The sequence below is a fragment of the Lepus europaeus genome, chromosome 6, assembly GCF_033115175.1.
Source record: "Lepus europaeus isolate LE1 chromosome 6, mLepTim1.pri, whole genome shotgun sequence".
In the NCBI taxonomy this organism is placed as follows: domain Eukaryota; kingdom Metazoa; phylum Chordata; class Mammalia; order Lagomorpha; family Leporidae; genus Lepus; species Lepus europaeus.
This window is the reverse complement of record NC_084832.1, coordinates 6029432-6052239: the sequence shown is the minus strand read 5'-3', so window position 1 is coordinate 6052239 and position 22808 is coordinate 6029432. Positions and strand designations below refer to the sequence as shown.

General features: G+C 46.9%; 1 protein-coding gene across 1 annotated transcript in view; it reads right to left on the bottom strand.

The window, feature by feature from the left end:
* The window catches only part of EFNB2 (ephrin B2), a 43149-nt gene extending 26059 nt beyond the window's left edge, over positions 1-17090 (bottom strand). Inside the window, exon 1 of the mRNA XM_062193952.1 lies at positions 16903-17090. Coding sequence (XP_062049936.1) covers positions 16903-17024 — 122 coding nt within the window. The 5' untranslated portion in view covers positions 17025-17090. The remainder of the gene's footprint in view (positions 1-16902) is intronic.
* Between the last annotated feature and the right edge of the window lie 5718 nt (positions 17091-22808).

Below are 22808 nucleotides of genomic sequence, written 5' to 3'. Positions count from 1 at the left end.
CCACACTGAATAGAAACCGGCAACTCCAGTGGTTTTTCCCAATTAATCATTCTGAAGCAAGACAATAGATGTCATGACTGTGAATCAGATATGCAGACAATAGAATGTGGAAAAAACCAGGCACTCTGCAGCAGGGTTGCCAAAGCTAACATGCCTGCTGTGAAATGATTTGATATTATGATCTATTTTTTACTCTTGGACTACCTATCAAATTTTGTCCATGACTCCAATACTTTCATGTGGAACACTGTGTATAATTCAAATAATCTAAATGAGACATTAGGATTTAGTAATCTAAATTAAATCTCTAATAAATTCGACATTTCGACTTCACAATCCTAACTGTAAAAACCTTTACAGTTATTATGCGAGAAAACATTCTTAATGTTAATAGACTAGAACACAGCAGAGTTAGTGAAGAATTGAGCAGAAAGTTCTCATCCCCACTGGGAGTTCAGGGGCCACACTGTAACGTCAAATCTGTATTATTCCGCCAGTAGGGTGCTACCACTGCTTGCCCGTGCCTGGGAATCTGATGGAGACAGTGGTTGCTGTATCCGTTTCTAAACTTTGCCCAGCATAATAGTAAGACTAGTGGGCAGCCAATCCTGGATATGTTTCGTGATAACTGTTTAGTGACCCCCAAAAGTGCACCCTCCTCTCTCGCCAACAGATGCTGCCCTTTCCTGGCTCCTCTTTTCTGCTTTGCCCACTCCTGTATGCTCCTGACCAACCACATGTGCCCCGGGACACACCCTCCACGACTTCAAGCAGGTTCCTTCAGCTTGGCCAAAACAGGCAGGTTAACACAGAACACCCAAACCCCAGAATACCACTCCCTGCTGCAGTCTGCAAAATACATGGTGAAAGGAAGTGACCTGCTACTTTTCCCAAGGGAAGCAACGGGGGTGGAGGGGGACACAACCAAGAATGTGCCCAAGTCACCACACAAACACGGGCAAGTGAAAATGTCAGTAATCGAATGCAAACGTCAAGCTGATACAGACAGATCAGAACGAAAAGATACAGACCACTGTCTGTATCAACAACCAGTGTCTGTGTCCGAACAAAGACCAGGGTCAGGCAAAGCCCCTCCAGACAGACCCGACGAAGGCGCGTCTCGGAAATGCTGTGTAAGAGCTTCTATTGACAAAGTGTCAGCTCAGGCAGAGCCACTGCTACCCAATACCGCGCAAACAAAACCTGCGTGAGTTAAATATTTACTATTGCTGCATCAGTTGGGCAGGTATCCTGTGCCCGAGACACAGGGCCAGGTTACTCATGGGACAGCACAAGGTGAATTCTGCCATTTGCACTGGCGCACGGGACATGACACTGGGGTGGGGTAGGAGCTGAGTGCGAGACCTGTGCAGGAAGTTCTCTCTCTCTCTCTGCAGCAAACTGCCAAGCAAAGGAAGAACTGAGTGAATACACATTACTTTTCCACAGAGAATTAATTTGCTTTTGCCTTTCATTTCAGAATTAATCCTCAGAGCACAGTCATGCAACACATAATGACGTTTCAGTTCATGATGGGCTGCACGTTTGACAGCGGTCCCACAAGGTCTGATCACATCACTCTGACATTGTAGGCAGCTCAGTGTGTGTGCGTCCACTCTGATGGTCGCACAATGATGAAATCACTGACACATCTCCCAGAATGTGTCCCTGTTGCTGAGTGATGCATGACTGTATACAATAACTAAATAGATGGCTAATCTTAATTGAAAACAGACACATGTAAAAAAATACACGGTGGTATGTCACCCTGCTCGTGTTACTGACAGCAGCAACAGGCCTGTATAGCTTGGTCTCCAACTACAACTGCTTTGGGCTACTAGACGGAGGTCTAGGATAATTTTTTTATTTTTTACCTTTCTTTCAAAATTCTCTGCAATAAGCATTCAAAGCTTGTGAGCAGACTGGAATTTTTTTTAAAAAATGTATAGCTTTAGAAAAAAACTGTACCATTTTCTTGAAGTAGCTCTCATAAGTCAGACTTTAAAAAGAAGCATTTAGGGGCCGGAGCTGTGGCATAGTGGGTTAATCCTCTGCCTGCAGTGCCACTATCCCATATGGGTGCTGGTTCGAGTCCTGGCTGCTCCTCTTCTGATCCAGCTCTCTGCTAAGGCCTGGGAAAGTAACAGAAGATGGCCCAAGTCCTTGGGCCCCTGCACCTGCATGAGAGACCTAGAAGAAGCTCCTGGCTTTTGATCAGCTCAGCTCTGGTTGTTGTGATCATTTGGGGAGTGAACCAGTTGGAGGGAATACCTCTGTCTCTCCCTCTCTCTACCTGTCTCTACCTCTCTCTGTAACTCTGTCTTTCAAATAAATAAAAATAAACTTTTTTTTAACCAAAAAAAGCATTTAAAGTAGTTCAGGACTGTAGACTTTTAAACTTCTTGATGCAATTCCTTAGGAAACAAATAAATGAAATCAGCACAGTCCGACTGGTGGCCTATTTAAGAAATCAATTTCTGCGTATCCCAAAAGCTCTAGTGACATGCAAGTTATTTACTCAAATAATAAAAAAAAAGGGATAAATGTGTTTTTGCTTCACCTCTGAACTACACAAATCTGAGAGCTAATATTTCAAGGAACCTCTATTTCACCTTTGCAGCAGACTCTCCCTAGCAGTTAGCAAACCAAAAGTCATATGAGAATTCCCAAACCAGTATTCTAAGAGCAATTTGAGTTTATAACGTATTGGGAAACATGTACTTTTTCTAGAAAATGCTTATTCTTATTTTAATTAAACACCCCCAGGCATAGGGAAGAAGAGAAGTCAGTGTGAGAGCTGGATACTCCGAGATTCTGCATGAGGACAAGCACTCTGAAAAAAGCAGTCTTGTAATCCGGGTCTTCCCAACCACCACCAGAGTGCTGGCCTGGATAAGCCCAACCCCTGACCCATAGCTCCACTGTGCCCTTCTGACCTTGCCCATCTACATGGAGCCAGAACAGCATTAACAGAGAAACCAAGGTTCCTTCCTGCAGTGTTCTGTGCACTTGGGAGCACAAATACTCCCAAAGACTGACTTTGCATCATGTGAATTTGATGGCACATGTCATAAACAGGCAGAATAGTCAGTGCTACATTGCTACCATTTTAAGGATGGGCTGCTGCTACAGCTTAATAAGGTACTCTTGAAATGCCCCAAACAGAAGAGTTTTGTTTTAATAAGAATAAATAAATAAGCGTAGGGCCCATGAAAGACAGGAGCAATAGCTACCATAAGAAATAATGGGTAAATTTATTTTCCTTTTTTGTGGATAGCACTTTACTGCCCCCTTTTGCACTTTAACATCAGAACAAGTTTCTACACAGGTCTTACTCTGAAACCAGAGAAATCCTGGGGTGTAGCAAGAGGGTGTCAGGTTCATAGAGAATTAGGTTACCAGACACCACTGCTTAGAGTAACAAGTAATTACCATAAAACTTGCAGCAAGTGCACTACCATCTTCTCTGTGGCTTTAGCTGCTCCAAGAAATAAGGCAGTAATTGGAGGCCGACATGGACATTCCCTGCTTTAATTTGAATATATAGGTGTGTTGGAACAATTGCCTGTTTTCACAGGTGCCCCTTTTTCCACACTTTTTCTAAAACAAATACCATCAGCAACATGAACCCCATTTATTCAAGGACAAGCAGAGGGGCCTAAAAGCCAGCCACACAATTGGGGCCCATTATAGTGTTCTAAGTCCAAAAGCCAGGGAGTGGGGGTGTGGGTCTCAAACTTCACACCAATGACAAGCAAAATCTTTTCAAGAAGAAGAAAGATGAGAAGCACAGAAATTCAAAGGCCTGGTGAACCCATGGGTGCACAAACCAGTTTAGCAACTCTTCAAGGTGAGGCCATTGTGTCTCTTCATCTATGCGTGCACACATGTGGGGGGGAAAATGCAATTAACCTAAAGTTTAAAATACGTTTTATTTATCAAATTCTAATCTGCAATGACAGAGCTCTAGGACCCAATTCTTGGCCCAATGACCTCAACTTGCATTGACAGAGTCTGTGTGTGCTGTTGTGTACACTTTCATTTAAACTTAATCCGTTTTCCTCTGTCACTCTACAATTACTGTACCAGTCAAAATAATATTAAATTTCACAGCCTACAGTGCTGCACAATTGAATGAAAACTGACTCCTTTTGATGTTAATCTTGTTTTTTATTTGTGATATAATGCTCAAAACATTGGTAGTCGCTAAAGTAAATTTTATTTTAAAACACTCCAAGATAGTATTTCGTAGTTTACACATTTTTTTCCAGGAAAATAACACAAGTGTTCACTTCATTTTTATCCATGATGATTTTTGCTGTCATAAAAACCTTCCATTCACACAAGGGCATGCCTGTAACAAGCTGAGGATGAAAACATACCTTCTACTTACACGTTAATTATCTACAAGTCAGACTTCAGTGATGCACAGATATCACTGTTTCCTGTTCTTTTTTACAGGTTAACAGAGACTAGTTAAATCTCTGCTGTGAAACTAAGAACATTATCAACAACCTATCACAAAATAAAAGATCTTCATTTGTATAGCATCGATCACACTTCCTCATCCCCCCACCCCCAACAAAAGCCCTCTCAGCAGTGTTGAAGCTGGGCAAGGGGGAATTTGGGGGCTTGAAGAGCAAGGCTGGGACATGCAGTGGGAAAGCGAAGACAGGGAGTGCCCTCACGAATGCTAAGCTCTGTCCTGCTGGTTTGGTGATCAGGCCGGCTCCACTCTGGAAATGAGGATTTCATAACCCCGGAGACGAGAGACACTGACGGCTTCTTTCCCAACAGTAATCTGTCCGCACCTGTACAGTCTTGTTCCAAACCATGCTTTTTGCAAGAGTCTATAAAGGAAGGTGGCACCCATGTTATTTATAGGTGAGGCACCAGAGAGAAAAATGGCTTTCATGGAGAAGGGAGCTCATAGGCCACTGCTAGCTGCTTTTCTGTTGTTTTATACACAAGCGTTTTGTGCATTTAGGCAAGTGGGGAAAATCAGAGATGAAAGGCATATGTAAATCACCTGGGGAATGCTGTGGCATTTTAAAAACCTGAAAAAATGCAAAGAAGCTCTCCTTTAGTGCACAGCTACATCACAACCCAGAGTCAGGGGGCGTGCATCTTGTAGATCAACTCTCCCTGGGCCCTTCATTCCCACCAACACTCCTGTGTTTTTCAATCTTAAAGAATTTTACCCATTCAGAACAAGAGTTCACTCACATTTCATGAAAAGGAGCCGCTCCCCTCTGATGGGGAAAAGAACACTGAGAGCTTGCAGGCAGTAGACTCCACGCCTGCTCTCCTGCTGCTGACCTCTGCTCCCTGGGCCCCCGACTCCCTCTGAAGACGGGGTGCTCACTAGCTGTTTGTGTAATGAAAGAATGAATAAACTGGCAAGTAAAGTATGAGAAGAGATAAAATCTCAGTCCTTGATGTAAGAAGGCCTCTCCCCGCCAGGTAAGCATTGTAAGGCAACACAGTTTAGGAGGTTGGGTGCAACCGCTTCCCCAATGGCTGCCTCCTGGACACTTCCTCCTTGCTGGGCTCAGAGAAGGGTCAGTGCCAGGTCTAACATAGGCAAATGACAGAAGACAAATTCCTGCGCATCTTATGGCTTTGCCACAGACCGAGAAGACACGGGAGAGACAGAGACAAAGTAGGCTACAAAACAGCTTTCTTATGGTTTTCTTATGGTAGCCAACACTCCAACACTAGGCATCTTATAAAAATGTGAACCACATTCCATTGTAACCTTGTGGGCAATATGTTTATTTCCTGCTCGGTCACCACACAGAGCCTGGAATCACTTTGACCAGAACCCTGAAATACCCGGTAGTTGAATGCTCCAAGTTATTCCAGCAGGGGTACAGCTGAACTAAAGACAAGTACCAAGTAGAAGGATGCAGTGGGGCCCCTGTGTTCTCAGAGGAATGACGAGGTGGCAGCTGTGGACTCTGGCCTGAATGTTCTACAGGTGAGCAGCTGATGAGTGTGGTGAGAATGCAAAGAGGTGCCACTCAGTCAGAGAGCCCCAGGCCCACCGGTACTCAGGGACGGGCTTCCTTACACAAACTGCTCCAAACTTGCAGAACATCAAAAGCCAGATGGGCTGTACTGAATGAATCCGCAGGCAAGGAGCCAGAATCCCAGTTTGCTGTAGAAATAGGCCTGGACTTGATTTGAGTCTTCTCAGTTCTGACAAGCTGGAAGCTGGCACAGATCCCAAAATCCAAAATAAAATGGCATTTAATTGTGACTAGACTCTGAAAAAGATGTCATACTCTCTCCTTAGCTCAACATACTCAGCATCTAACCAAATGCAAGTCTCCTCAAAAATCTGACCTCTTTTTCTCCCAGCAAGAAACAATCCAATATTTAAATTCTTAAAAGGAAAATATTAACCGTCAAAGGAATAATACAGCAAATCTGTGAATATTACATGCTGTAATAACTGTCTTCTAAATGGGCGGATCGTTATTCTGCTTCCATTGGATATAACCTTGTTATTTCAAAGATTCAAAGATCCACTTAGAATTTCATGCCCATTGTAAAAAAGTGACTATAAATCAACATGGCAAAGAGAAGAATTATACCCAAACCTTTCTCTTCATCCACCTTGTACACAGTAGTGATTTGAGCAAGCACATGCTTAATTTAGTTATATCATAACTTCATTACTCAGCAGCATAAAAAGGAGAAGTATGGAATTAAGAAGAGGGATCCAGCACCCAGATGTCTGGGTTCAGATCCACTCATTAGCTACATAGGGTTAAGTTCATTAACCAGTTTGTCCTCCATCTCTTCAGTGGTATCACGGGATAGATAAAAGGACCTTCTGGTTACCATGAAACTTCAAGGAGCATTTGTCAAGCAGTTAGAATGGCAGCTGGTACCTAGTGAATGTCATGCGCAATGGCTGTTAGAATGAATGATGTGCACTAGGTAAGCAGATTTCTAAACAAGAAATATCATGTAATATTAATGCAAAAATTCCCTACAGGTGGAATTCATGTATTCCTTCCACTGTACCCTTTATAAGAATACTCAAAATGGACTCCAAGCTCTCAGTGTATTGTTAAATAGCTGAATGGGTACATACAGGAGAGACTGTCTGACTTTGTAGTACACAGGAAATAAAAAGGCACTTAAATAGTGAATATTTGGCACATTAAAAAAAAAGCCTTGAAACAGTGAATATTAATTCAGCAGGTAAACGACATAAAACATAACATCAGAGTTGAAAAGGTGAAAGTGTCATGTTAATGTCTTTATTAACAGGGTATTTTCATTTTTTTTTTCCTTTGGACATGGAAGGCAAATTGAACCAAAGCCAGGTATGCAGTAGATACTCAGTTAATTTTTATTAATAATATCTGACATTTATTAGTTCATTGTGTCAAACACAGAACTAAACTCGTTAAGTACATTTAAGCAATAGCACAATTCTATGGCTATTTTATTCAGTTTTGTTTATTACCACCCCTATATTAGAGATGGAACAATGGAGAGACAGAGGTAATACCACCACAAAGGTGCACAGCCAACAAAAGGCTAACCTGGGATTGGACTCCCACAACCAAATTCCAAAGCATGTGCTCCCGATTAAACTAAAGTAGCTCTTGCCCCACTGTCTTTGCTAAACTGAATTACTCAATCTATCCATTATCACACTCATCTTTAAAAGTAATAGGTACTGATAATCCCCACATTAAAACAGTGGCTGAACTCAGTAGGTCAGTGATCTCACAGGTCTACTTGTTCTGTCTGCCAGATAGATGAAGTAAAGGAGTCTGTTCACAGGTGGGAACTTCAGGGACACATGCTGCCCTGAGCTGAAACAGTATCAGCTTGACTGGCTCACTAGTCATTATTTCAGTTATTTTCTGTGCTTTGCTCAGAGATGTCCTGTCTTTCAAGACTCAGCCTTCTCCTCCCCTGGATGCTCGTCTGAGCCTCTTCAAGATGAGTGCCAGTCTCTCCTGCCCTGCTCCCCAGCACACCAGGCCACAGCCCCCCGGCCAGGCTCCTGAGTATGGAAGGTACCCAAGTTCTGCTTGGGTTTCTGCTCTCCACTAGCCTTAGAGTTCAACTATCTGGAGATAGTGATTGTTGGGCTTTGTACAAGGGTACTTTAAAAAGTGTGCAGAAAAACCAAATTCAAACTTAAGTGTTTTGGAGCAAAAAATATTTGCAATCCATGCACAGCTTTTTCAAAATATACAATCTCCAATGAACCCTTTGAAGATCCCATGTATTATCAAAGCCTACTATCAGGCCTAACAGTAAGTATTATAGAATTAATGAGTGAATGATCCACCATTAGTGGCCTAGATACTTTATTCCTGGCTCCCAAACCAAGAAAAGGACAGGGAGCAGCAAGGCAAGAGGTCCCAAAACAGCTTTTAAAAGTGGGATGATCTTACAGTGTGTTGTTCCAGCACCTGCACTACCTAGGAGCTGTTAGAAATGTAAATTCCCCATCCCTGCCACGGACTTCAGAAATCCCAGAAATTCCTAACTGCACAAGCCCAGCAGGCAATTCTGTGCCCTAAAGTTCAACAGAAGGATAAATCTCTAATGGTAGAGGAGAGGCAGCCGCCAACATGGACTGGGTTGTGTCCCTCGGACTACTGAAATGAAGCAATGTTTGCCCAGGCTTTTCAGGTAGGTCAGCTGGGGGAGACTTGCATAGGCATCAGGTGTCCCACCAGCCCTTTCGAAGGCTGCTTACCTGCCATGTGCCTTCCCAACACAGAAGTAAGACGTGCAATTACATTTCATCCATGTCATAAAGACGGGGCAAGCGCTGTGGCCAAGCAGGCACGGGTAAAGCTGCCGCCCACAGTGCTGGCATCCCTTATGGGCGCTGGTTTGAGTCCAGATGGTTCTACTTCTGATCCAGCTCTCTGCTATGGCCTGGTAAAGCAGTAGACTACGGCCCAAGTCCTTGGGCCCCTGCACCCGCGTGGGAGACCTGGAAGAAGCTCCTGGCTCCTGGCTTTGGATCGCCACAGCTCCGGCCACTGAGGCCATTTGGGGAATGAACCAGCGGATGGAAGACCTCTCTCCCTCCCTCTGACCCTGCCTCTCTGTAGCTCTGCCTTTCAAATAAAAAAAAATTTTTTTAAAAAGACACAACTAGGAGAAATAGGGAACTTCTACTTGAGAGTCCATTATAAGGATGACTCATTATCCCATAGAAAGGGGGAAGGATTCAAGGCCTATGGGAGTTGTTTGTTCTTAACCTAAAATGCATCCAAATATAGTACTGGCAGTTAAGTGAAAAACGACATTTTCTAACTCCATCCTCAGTTAGCCAGATTTTTGAACTTGACTTGACCGTGACTCGTCCCTGCAACCCTCACTCACTGGCGGTTCCAATTCAGGAGGCCAGAGGAAAGGGCAAGGACTGGAATCTGGAAGTTTTTTCAGGTCACAAAACCACATTGTGCCTCAGTTTCATCAGCACTAACAGGAGAGGCTGGAAGAGATAATCTGAAAGACACTCTGTGCTTTGAAGGCCAGCAATCCTGTGATACGCATGTGGGTTAGGTGCCTGCAGAGGGCGTGGACTGGAAACATCAGAGTAGGCAGACATCAGGGAGCTGTGTCCCACACAGCTGCTGTAATCACCTACTTCCCCACAACACAAACACGTTGACCCTACTGGTTTCAAAAATCCAGTAACGCTCACAACTGCTCATACCCTGAGTGACTTGGGAGTGGTGTACGTGAAAGGCACCAATTAAGTCCTCAGTGGCTGTGGGGACTTCACTAGCAAGTACTGAAAGAATGACACAGATATGAGCCACATACTGTAATTAAAACTGGATGCAATTGAATGTAAATCATAATTTAAAGAAACTGCATTCTTTAATCACTTCCTACAGAAAACACAGTCTATCTGTAGCATGGGAGGAAACGATTGTTTCACGTGTGACAGAACCACCAGAGCTCTGAACGTGTGCTCCTCGCTGAGGAGTTAGAATCTACCCATGCTCTCAGAGAATGCACAGAGCAAACTATTAATACTTCTTGACTGCCAATTTCTCCCTCATATTTTGTATAGAGAATTATCAAGGGCAGAAACAGTCTGTTTTGTTTTAATGGAGTTTTGTTTTGTGTTTTGCAATCAGCAAGGATGCACTCACTCATTCACCAGCCACAAAGTGCCTTGGACTAGAATTACATATTTGAATTTATACATGAAAAGGATAATATTTTAATAGTTTAGAGGCACTGCTGATTCTCTGCTGGAACCACAGAAACAGGCTGCCCTGGCATTTTGTGTGCCTGGAAACACATTTCACAATCGATTCCCCACTCTTTGACTAGTTTTCTTATCTATCATACCTCTCAAATACGCTCGTGCAGGTAGCAGGCAAAACTAAATGTTGGATGAGGGTTAGTAAACAAATAGCAGGCCTTTCTTGCATCATTTCTTTAATCACTTTAACCCTGTTCCTAATAGAAAGCTGGAGGCCAGGGCAATTCAGCTTCTTCTTTTGTCACTTGCCTGCCATAAATATGCACCAGTCTCCATCTGAAAAGCTGAAGGGGGCCCGCAAGCTTGCTGGACATTTATCATGTTCTGTTCCCTGTTAACAAGCAAATACTTTAGTTGAATGGGCCATTAGCAATCATTGTCAAATGCAGAATGCAAGGTGCTAGGATGTGACCAGCTTGTAAATTAGGAGATGTCCCTTCTCTTTGATGAATCTGGACAAATGAAATAGATCTTTTGATATAAGTTACTGAGTTATATTAGAAAAGAAGGGGAAACAAGCAGGCACGGGATACCGCAGGTCCCTGTGCAATAATTTCAACATGTTTTAGCCGATAAAAGCTACACAGTAATGACTCCAGTAATTCTCATAGCAATGAGAAAACCAGGCAGCAAATGCAATGTATCTAAAGCCCAAAACAGATGGTCAAGTCGGCTGAGAATTAGGAACACAATCAATGAAATGGGTTTAAAACAGTATATTTAGGATTTAATGGGAATCTTCATCATTCACTTATGGAAGCAGAAGTCTAAAGCCCTCATGTTGTTAAGACAAAAACAGCATTGAAGTCTCCTTTGAAAAACACACCCAAGATCCACTCCATCAAGAGAGACACTTGGGGTGTTTGCAGGCTTCGCTATTTTCCATGTCTGAAGAGTTCAGGCTCTTAAAGAAACGCTAAGGCCTTTCTGTAATTTGCCAAAAAGGAGGCAATAGCGCACATCTTTCCTCTCAGGCTCGACCCAATTGCGGATGTCGCCCTGCGTGTAAGCCAATCATGGGTTCAATGGCTGACTTTGTTTAATGACTAGAATGGGAAGTGTGGAAAGCAAAAAACTAGATTCCGGCTTATTTACAGGGCTGTTGAAGACAGAGAGCAGTAAGACTCAACAGCTTGGAGATGTTTTCAACTTTAGAGCTCGGCAGCACTAACATCTTTATAACCTTCCCATCCACCTCAAAGGCTAAGACTCACATGTAAGGGTAAAATATCTTCTAGATAGAGCTTAGTGGTTTTGGCATATGAGATAGCTACTAATTTGAATCAAAGCTAACTTTCCACCCCCCCTTTTATTTTTCTTTAAACTTTATTATCTATTTTTTCCAGGGTGGGAAGGACAAAACAGTAGATCTCTGTGGCGGAGGGAGAGGGACCCTGAGCAATGTTTACTTTTGCTTCTTGTGATGCAGCAGGGTCTGAAGGATGCTGAAATCAAAGGGTCTCTGTTTTCTTTTCAGATAACCCCAGCGCTACCTATCCCCTCTGGTCTCTGTTCCTTCCCAGCATGTCCCTGCCTGAAGCCCAAATAGATTAAGGCAGGCATCGCGAAGGGCGGTTAATCCTGCAGAAATGGCAGCCGCTGTTAGGCCAGGAGTTAAAAAGGAAAAATCTTCCAGGCCCTGACAACTGCAGTGATCTGAAGTTTTAATCAGCCCCAATCTCAATCTGTGAAAAGGCAGCCAATGAAATCCACCTTTGCCATATTATCCACCACCAATGAGCAAGAACTGAGCAGCTTTTCTTCGCTGCTTTCACCCTCCCAGACCACAAGTGGAGCTTTCAGACTTTCTAATCCCAGTTTCCAAGTCTGCGTGGTTCTCACATAATACCCAACAGCCTGGAGCGAGCGCCTTCGCCTCGACACCCTTTTCAGAGACGTGTCATTTCTAACATCAAGCTAATCTATATGTTGCCATGGCTTCCCCCTTTATCTGCCTTTACATCTTATGAACTGCATGGATTTACCACATTATTTTTATCTGAAAGACAGAAAATGGTGGTTTTATTGCCATACAATCAGATTACTGCTGCTAGTTTCTCTATGCCTTTTTACCATACTTCAATCAAAAGGGATCAGTTTCTTTATGCTCTGCCGTTGATTTACATTACATCTGTAAAGACCTCGTCTGGGTTGTAATCCCCTTATTAACTATGACCAGGGTTGATTTGCCTAAAAATAAAAGCAAATTGTGTCAGACCCTTTCACTTTGTTTTTGATTCGGAACTACAAAATGGATTACTAAAGAAATCTTCAGAGTTCACACGGCTGGTATAGTGCTGAATTTAAAATGAGAATTAAACAAGTTAAACAGGGGAGCCATGTCAACGGTTTACGTTTTCCATCGCGGGAGAAGGGCTGAATTGCTTATGTCTTTGTATTCTTTGGCTTTAGAGAGACAATGAAGCCACAGGAGTTTTTCCAAGCTGTTCGGAACCCGTCCCATTCGCTACCCTGCCTTCTTTGCTCTTCTTATATTCCTTCCCCAGCCCCATTCTAATTCCCCCCTTCTAGGGAAGAGGGGGGCGCTCTTTCCTGAAAGAGCTAATTCCTGAACCCTATAGCTCTGTGGGTCCTGCATATTTTAATCAAAATATTTTAAAGAGTCCAACATTCCTCTCTAAGGTTCTGCTCCGCTACACAAAGGCTGAGCTCATAAGCAAATTATGTAGATGTATAAATAGGTGACCTGAAAAACAGGTTCTTTATGTTGGCAGCAAAGGCAGGCAGAGATGAGGGCCACCACCACCATCATCATCGTCTTTCTTTGAACAGCACTTCTATTTTCCAATTAAATATTTTCAGAGTTTTCATAAGAGTTGAAATATCTTTCCTAAGACATTTTTCTTAAAAAAAAAAAAAAAACACTAGGGTCTACAGTCTGCATTTTCCTGTTCCCTGCCACTCCCATTCCTTTGACGCATGGCTGAAGTCATGCTGGGATCTCAAACCATCTCCCATCAGGTGCACGCGCTCTGAAGCATCGTTCAAAGTTGGGTGCCAAGCTGAAGTTCCTGGGTGCCACCCGAAGTAGCACAGGGGAAGACAAAGCAGCAAGGGTTCAGTTGCTCCGACTGCAACGCCTGTCTGGAGGCAATTACCACGCGGCCCACCAACCCAGGGATTTACCCAGTAAGTGTACAGACAAGAGGTTTTAGGATAATTAATATAAATACACCAATCACTCTTCAGCTGACTCCGTATGGAGGAGCTATTCCCACAGGCAGTTTTTACGTGGTCTCCTGGCGATGGCTAATTCACCTGTCCTCAGACTGTAGCTTAGAGTCAGAAAAGCTTAGGAATGCTGGAGTCATTTGCATTTCTTTGCATCGGGAGGACAAGTGTCAACAGCTACGCTTTGTGAAAGATTTAGAACCAAGTGCTTAACCAATCATCTTAACCTCCAGCTCCAGTTCCTGAGGCTTCAAGCCGTAATTGTGAAGGTTAAGAAGTGCTGTCCTGAGACACATGATTCCCAAATAAATTCTCATCTGAAAAGAAGGCTACCAAGCATGTTGGGAGGTGTTGCTCTGGCCTCGTCTTTGTGCTCCGCCTGGCGCGGCTGTCCTGTGGAACAAGGACAGTCTATTACCTACAGTTTATCATCCTGACAAAATGTGAGGAATGTGGATGCGAAAGCACTAACAATTCCACCCCTGGTGCTTTGTGCTTTTTTCTCTCTATATTAAAAACGACAAGATTAACCCAAACGCAAACTGCGGAGCATAGTTCAAGGGGCTATTCAATCAGTGCTGAATGTGCATTTGTTTACTTACAAAAATAAGAATTTCGGACACAATGGAAGGCAGGCTGGCTTATATATGTTATTGAATGCACTGTTTAAACAGCACTACCCATTGTAGTTTATTTTATCAATCTCTGACAGGTCTGTATTTATTCAGAGCTTGACTGTGGGGAAGCCCCTGCATTGGAGGTTATCTGGATATTATCCAGCCATTCTTTTGCATCAAGCCAATCAATACCAGGAACGCAGTATTATGTAGGGAAAAAATTACATGGGGCAAGCAAAATGCTTTGATAACTAACTAGCATGTGATGCCCAGGGAAGCAGCAGCAACCCTAGATATAGAAATTCATGCGCGACTGCCATTTTCATCGAAGTCAGTGTTAATTCTTTCCAGAATATCACACCACTACAGATTTGCTCACTCTAAAGTGAAGTAATTTTTTTTAAAGAAAGAGTGAACTATTTTATTTTGGCAAAATATGATGCTTGGAAAAATTTGTTCTACTAAAATGTTAATTAGAAATGGAAGCTAGGCTTTGCTGTTCTCTCCTGATTTAAAAAAAAAAAAAATCGTAACTTAACTGATCCAAATGGCTACAACTGACCCAACTGTACCAAAACCTATGAGTGATCTAACAGAGCGGCTGCTCGCGTTTCAGTGCACAGAACTCCTCCGGATTATTCCATAAACTCTTGGGGACGGGGGCAGCAGACGATGTGATTAAAGTAGTTAAGGAGATGCTGAGTTTACAGAGGATTTCTGGACCTTGTATTCAAACAGCTGCTGCATGCTCCCCGTGTGGACCACCTGCTAAAAAAGCTGACCTCCGAATGAAACAAATCTAATTACTGACGGTGGCTTCACTATAAACGAATTGTTCCACAGTTCATATGAACTGATGGAAAAACTTCACTGCATTTGATTACCTTCCTGTCACATCGTGTGTACTGACTGAAACTTTCCCCTGGAAATACACATGCAACTTCCCCAAGTAAAGCCACCCCCTGGCACCAGGGCTTTTTAGTGTGTGGTTCTGTTTTGTTCTGTTTTGCTTCATTCTCAAACCTGGCAAAGGCTCTTTGGTCTCATTCTCCAGGAAGAAATCTTTCTGGTCTCTCAGGCTAGCATTCACTACTCTGCGAAGCAGACCCTCGTCCAGGGCCATGCCGTCCAGGCCTGCAGGCCAGCCATTATGTTACAATGCTAAGGGAAGTTTCACCGTGGAGATCCGGGAGCAATCACACGGTGAGCAGTGAGGGGAGGCGGCCTGCTCCGAAATGCAGGCCCCTAGCAGGTCTCTAATTCGTGGCCTGGCCCGGGAGGAACCTTAATCCTCCGTCCTGGGGAAGTGTCCGTCAGCCCCGCTCCTCCCAGCACCGGACAGAAGGTCTTCCCGTTCACAGCCTGGGTTACAATCTCCATCGTCTACTCTCTCCCCCTCCACGCTCCTCCTGGATACACACGGATCAAGCAGAACGCAGAGATTCCGGCGTCGACCTGGACGCCGCAGGGGTTAACGGGAAGGTCTCCCGAGCAAACTTGAGCTCGGATACTGAGTCCCGACGGCGCAGGGGCGGGGGATCGGCCGCAGGAGCGCGGACGAGTGAAAGTGCGAGGCGGCGGCGGGCGGCCCGGAGGCGGGGCGCGGCCGGCGCGCGTTCCGCGTGGAAGAGTGACCTCTGCAGGCGCCCGCGCTCCGCCGCCCCACCGGGTGCCTCCCGGCCCGGGGGCCGGGGCTTGGTCGGCAGCCACCCCACCTGGCATTACCAAACCCACACCGCCACAGACAGTCGGCTGCCCCTCGAGGCTTCTGGTTCCGAGCAGGGTCTGTCGGCCGGTGCCACCCGCGCCCCGCGAGCGTCCCCGCGGAAAGCCCTCCGCGGCCGGGATGCTTTTGTTCTTTTGCTGGAGGAATCGGAGTTCACAGGTGGACAGGAGGTGCCCATTTGTAGGAGTGGGTGCGGTGTTTGGACTCCGAGGTGATCTCTAAACCAACGCGCCATCTCTGCCCTCCCAAACCCACTCGCAACGCGCTCAACTTCAATCAGGCCACGGACTCGGCCTCGCGGGGGCCAGCCCTCGCTCCGGGAGGCGGCCGCCGCCTGCACACTTTCCCCAGGCGTCTCCGGGCTGGCGGGGAGCGCGAGGTCGTACGCAGCACCGAAGGCGCAGACCAGGGCCACATTATTTAGGCACGCGCTCCGTTTCCTACATTCTGAATGCGCTCCGGCAGCCCGCATAGACGGCACAACGCCCGGCCTGCTCCCGAACGCAGCAAATCGGCTCCCGAGAACCCCTCTCCTTCTCCCACCCAGGCCCCCCACCCCCAAGGCGAAGGCGCGGCGCCCGGCGGGCAGGGCCCCGCGCGTTGGCAGAAGCCGTCCTCGGAATCCAGTGGAGCCCGCAGAGTCCCGGGCGCGGCTTCCGAGGCCGAGGGAGCGAAAGGCCGACACGCCGGGCGCAGGCTCCCTCGCCGCCAGGAACGGGGGCGGCGGGCGGCGACGCCGGGCTCCCTCGCGAGGTGCGCCGCACCGCCCCGGCCGCCCGCCGCGGGGCCCTGCCCGCCGCCCGCGCCTCCGGAGCCCGCGGTGCCCGCGCGGCTGCAGCCCCGGGTCCCCGCACAGCGGCCAGGGTCAGCGATCGCCACCGGACACCGCCCCGGGACGCGACACCCGAGCCCCCGGGGCTGCCTGCGGCCCGGCGCGCTGCGGGGCGAGGGGGAAACCGCAGCGGAGAGGGCGCCCCTTCGAGCCGAGCGAGGGCCACGCGCGGCGGGCGGGCGCCCGGGGACCGAGGCTCCGAGCCGGCGGCCCGACCCCTCCTCCTCCCGCTCGGACGGCGCGGGGCGCGGAGGCCACTTACTTGGAGTTCGAGGAATTCCAATAGATAGGCTCCAAAACTATCGACCTGGAGACCGCAGTTCTGCACAAAACCATCAAAACTCCCCAGCAGTACTTCCACACGCAGTCCCTCCGGACGGCCATGGCCAAGCCGCTGCCGGTCTGCGCGCTCCGGCGGGGGCAGCGCGCAGGCCGGGACCCGCTGCCCAGTCCTCGGGGGCGCACACGCCGCGCGGCCCAGGCCAGGTGCGCTCGCCCTGCGGGGCCCTCAGGGCGCGGGGCGGGAGCGCACGCGCGGGGCGCGGCGGCGCGGCGGGCTCGGGGCTCCGGGGCGCCGCGCCGGACGCAGCTCGGACGGCCGGCTCTCGTGCGGCTCCAGCGTGCCGGGCCAGCCGCGGCGGGTGACGAGGGAGGACGCGGGGCGGCCGCCTCAGACTATAGATCCAGGGGCGCGGGCAGCGGCCCGAGCGCGCGTCGGCGCCTCTCCATGTCCCGTGGCGCGGAGCGGAGAAGGGCGCCTCCTCAGTCCTCGCGGCGCCCGGCCCGCGGAGCAGGTAGGAGCGCGCCGGACCCGCGCGGGCCTTTGTGTGCGGGGAGGGCGCCGGGACCGGCTGCGCGAGCGGCTCCTCGTTCCGGCGGGCGCCGCCGTCCCCGCCGAGGAGAGTCAGCGCGGCCGGCGCGCTGTCAGAGCGCTATAAACGCGGGGCCCCGCCCCGAGCGGCGCCGCCCATTGGCCCGCCGCGCGGCAGCCGCGCGCTGGTTGGGCGCGCGGCCCGTCCGTCCGCCGCCCCCGCCCGACATTGGGCGCCGCGAGGCGGGGCGCCGGCTGACAGGTGAGCCCCGCCCCCGGCCCCGAGCGGGCGGCGTGAGGCGAGCGGCGCGGCGCGGACGCCCGGCGGCGAGGGACGGCGCCGCGGGAGCGCCGAGTGCTGGGCGGGCGGCCGCACTGCGCGGCGCACCTTCCACTCGGGAGAGCGAGGCGCCCGCGGGTGGAGGCGGAGGCTGCGGGTCCTCCGCGGGCCCCCGTCGAGCGGCGCCTCCGCTCCGTGGGTTCAGGTCGCGGTGCCGGAGTCAGCGGCTCCCGCGCTCCCCGCCGCCGGCACGCGCCCTCCCGCGGGGCCGCTTCTCCGGCCGTGGGAGCCCACGCCCGTGCGTGTCGGCGCGCGGAGGGGCCGGCGTTCGTCTCGCCTGAGCCTGGGCGAGCGCGGACGGGCGGCGCGCTCAGCTTCCACGGACCCACAGCGCCCACTAGCGGCCGCCCGCGCCCAGCGAGCGCAGCGCCGCCGGACCCCGCGGGCACCGGCCGAGGCCCGCGGTCAGCGCGCCTCTCCGGCCGGCCCCGCGGAGCTCTGCCGACGCGCGTGTTCCGGCCTCTCGGATGGCGCTGCGCACCGGCGCCGTGCGCTCGCCCCGGGCTCTCCTCGGACTGCCTGCAGTGGCCGCGGAGTGGCCGCGCGCTCGTCGCCGGGACCCGTGCGGTCCGCTCCCGCCGCAGGACGAGCCGCACTCCGCTCCGGGCCTCTGGTTTTTGTTTTTATTAAGCGCAGTGGACGTGCGTTTCGGTCGCAGGTCGGGGTGTGTGACCGAGACGGAGCGGCTGAAGCTGGAAATCGCGCTGCGCAGCGCTGGGCGCGGTGGACACAGCTGCTGGGGAGCCCGCAGCCGGGACGTCGATCCGAGTTCCCGGCGAGGCCGCCGGAAGGGGCCGGCGCCGTCGTTTCTGACTTCGCGGGAGTGGAGCTCTGGTTCCCGGCCTGCTGCCGGCTACTTCAACACACTGGGGCGGCCGGACTGGCAGACAACGTGTATGGCAGCTTTGAATCCGTGCATGTGGGGAACTTTTAAAACGGTCATGAACTTGTGTATTATCAAAAATAAACGATCGTCTTAAAATTTAGCAGCTAAATATGCACCTTTCAATCTCATTTTATGCGCTTTCTGTGGTGCCCCTGTATAGTTAGCCGAATGTTTTCTTAAAAAGAGCTAACATCTTTCAGTGGGGAGGACTTTTCGTATTTTGGCAAGCTTGTTATTGTGGGATTTGTGACCTCTTAACTCACTACATCCTCTCTGCAAGTAAACTAGAGGAAATAAAGGAAATTGGCATTGTCTGAAAATAACCCAGCTTCCAAAAAGACTGTTTACAGAAAATCAGTCTCTCACCCAAAGCGTTTTACCCTGGGAAAAATGTAAATCTACTCTTTAAAATCACAGATTACTAAAGTCTTTAAAACCAGATTACTACTGAATAAAGTGTGAATGTTTATCAACTTTTAGTAACTAGACTCGCTAAGACTAAAAACTGCAATAGCACACAATTTTGAGTTGTAAAATTTCAGTAACTGTCACCGCAAGCCACTTTTATCTACTACTGTGCATGCACCGTGCCAGGCAAAACGGTTTCGTGTTAGCATGTACCAAAGGCCAGGCAGAAATTGTACATCTGCCTAATACTTCCTTGCACTTGCACTTCATTTTACAATTCTTAGTGAAATCTGGTGACTGTGTGATTACCAGGATGTAGAGGGAGCGGAGAAAATTCCAGCACAATGTTTTCGAAGTTGAGGAAGTTCCAAAGTCAAATGAACAAACAATTGGAAATTTCTCTGTTATGAGACAGAGTGAGGCAGCAAGTGTGAAACCCAGTTGGATACTTTCAGTTTTCTAACAGGGCAATCAGTTTTGCCCAAGAAAACGTACCTAGTAATTCTGTCTCTGCCTTTGAATTCATAGCACTTTTTGGTCTGTAGGACTTACAGTGTTTCTTGTAAAGTCTTCCATCAATTGTAAAGACATGCTTCAAGACACATGTACCATACCCTTCATGAAAACAAGCTTCCCTAAATCACAGAAAATGAAGTTCGTGGTAAGTGTTGTCCAAGCTGTGCATGTTCTTGTAATCCTCTCCTGAACCTGTACCCTCTGTACAAGAACTCTGGCAAATCACGTTTTTGGCCCAATGTACCTCCACGAGGATGACTTTCCTGAACGGGAGCAAAATAACAACCCTTTCTGAAAACAACTCTACCATACCCTGCCCCCTGTCCCCCCAATCACAGTCTGCTTCTAAAACTCTGCTTATTCCACACTGACACACCTTCACTTTGAGCCTACTTGTCTCAGGAAAGTACTAAGCTTGGTTAAGACAATCATTTAAGTTCAGTCAACTTACCTTCCGAATCACAAGGCATATTCCTTATGAAAGCAAGACGCCCTATGCAAGGGTCTTTAAAAGAGTTCACAGAAAGTGACTGAAAAATGGCGTGGATCTCAAAACTTTTGCACCAAAATAGATTAATTCCATTTTCCAGGGAACATTTGGAAGTGTTCTTGTATTCTCCCACTACCAGTCAGAACTCAATACCTTTTCTTCTATGGCATCACTAAGGCCACACAGCACAGACGACAAGAACACAAGAAAGGCTTCTAACAGCTAGAGCACCTGGGATGAAACGTCATTTCTATTTGCAGAGGTGTGTTAGACCAGCCAGCATTCCACATCACTCCCAAATGCACTGGGTAGTGTGGTAGACAAAGGAACAGGTGACAGCAAGCTGTGCATTTGGGTCCTATCATTTATTCTAATATTTGAACCTCTCCTAAGAAGAATTCCACTTTTGCACTCATACTATGAAAATAAAGCTAAATTATTCTGGGAAGTCACTGTTGGTAGCCAAAAGGTGATATCATCACCTATTCTGGATCCACAAAACCACTTTTTGCTCCCTCTTTTTCCCACTTTACAAGAAGAGGTTCAAAAGCACTTAGAACCAACTGGAATTACATAATCCTTTAATTCCTTATTTTACCTTTCATGTAACCCATAGCCAAAGCCTGGAGAATGAGAAGGAAGCAATCATCCGAATGTGTAAGAGTAACTTTTTATTCTAACAATCCAGGAAGTGTACCAATCTCAGAAAACAATGATGCAATTAAAAACACACAACTCTGTGTCACAGTGAAACTGCTGGATCACTGTAAAACTTTTATTTTTAGCTTTAGACACAGTATTTTAAAGTATAAACAACTGAACTATTCCAACAGCCTTTGATAACCACTGGGGGGCTCAGGGAAGAGCAACCTTTTCAAATGACCTCCAATGAAGTATTTAACTTATAAACCCAATAATGATTTAGGTTTAAAAGCACCTATCATTCAATGTGCAGGGCATGAATACGGAAGCCTAACAGATATACAAGCAAACATGTTAATACATATTACTTTGTAAAATCTGAGCAAAGTTCCAAAGAAATAGTTTGTGGGGTAGGAGACTGGGTCACCCTCACGCACACACTGTATTTACATTTGAGTCCTCTGTATCCCTTTCCATTATTTCCCAGCTCCACGTACTAAGTGCAGCCACCACAAATGGCAGGAGACATGATCTAACCATCTCGAGCAAGTAACAGCGGATCCAACACAAGTATACTGCAGAGTACTGGCAAATGCAAACTTCCCATATTACTGCACTCTCCACCATGAAACACTAGGTGTTGAAGTAACTTTACATCAAATAAAAATAATGAATTTAAAAGGTGATAGTGAAGGAATCAAGACCACTGTTCAAGGGTAATTCACACTTTAAACATAGGAGCCTACTGCTGGGCTTCTAACCCCATTCTAGACTTCTAGATTGAGGCCCCCGCCCCCCTTTTTTTTTTACCTTACGTACTTTTAATAATTAATACATTTCTAGCATTTGAGTGTTCACAAGGTTCCTGGAGGGAATCAGGGGTCTCAAACTGTTAAGATAACTGTCTTCAGCATTGTTCATAGCCAGTAACGCCAAACGATGGATGGTTTGAGGTGTAAAGCAGAAAACTGACAAAACTGAAACTCTAATAGTAATTAGCTCTAGAGAAATTTTACTTAAGTGGAAAACTAAGGTTATTTAATGTGGGATCTTCAAAAAAATTTATTGAAAAAAAGGCCATGTACTTGAGGATCCCTCAAGTAAATGAGGCACCAGAAATGATACGCAGAGGTCAACTAGTCAGAATTCTGTGCTTTGTGTACATTAGAAAATAAAAAAATACAAAACCACTGAAAATTCTTAAGGTATTGCTTTATCTTGGAAAGATGGCAATACAAAAGCTATGGACACATACTAGCACAATTAAATGACTAGATTGTCAGGACAGTCTAATTTGCTACATCTTCATAAGGGAAACTGAAGTAGTATTCCTTAAACTACAAATCTCTTCTATTTAAAGCACTGAAGAGTTCTCACATCAAGCTAATTTAAAGGTTTAGAGTTTATACAATTGATAATTCTGCAAACTCCACACAATATTAATGGCAATAACTACATTTTAAATACTGTAATAAAAATAAGCAGTTAAGTCTGTAATGCATTAATAGCCTAAAAAACAAATTGTGAATAAAGGCATATTTAATAAATTAGGGAACATCTAAACTGCTACTAGATTGGGTGAAAATTTTAACTTATAATATGTACACAAAGGCAGCAGAAACAAATGAAAAACAAATTACTACATTGTTGCAGCACACAAAAGACTGAGTGTAGATTTTTAACAATTACATCCTCTTTCCAGGAGCCTGGCTGAGAACAGTCAATACCAAGCAGAGGAACAATTTCACTGTCTCCTGTGAGTCTCCAACACCACGCAGATACTGCAGTATGTCATTAAGCAACTTACTGTAATTTCATACCACATGTGGCAGTAAGAAACTTAAAAAAAATTAAAAGGCACGCATAAGCTTATTTCAAATACTTTAAGTCCAGGATTCTTTAGATACAATGTTTAGAATACTTGTATAGCAGAACAATTTTTAAATAAACATTTCCAAAAATCTGAATACAGAACTTAGGAACAATAATCTGTACCAAAAAAATTACAGTAAAAAAGAAATAAAGTGTAAGAATCATGAATTAGAGCTAATCTATATTGAGATAAAAATCCGTAG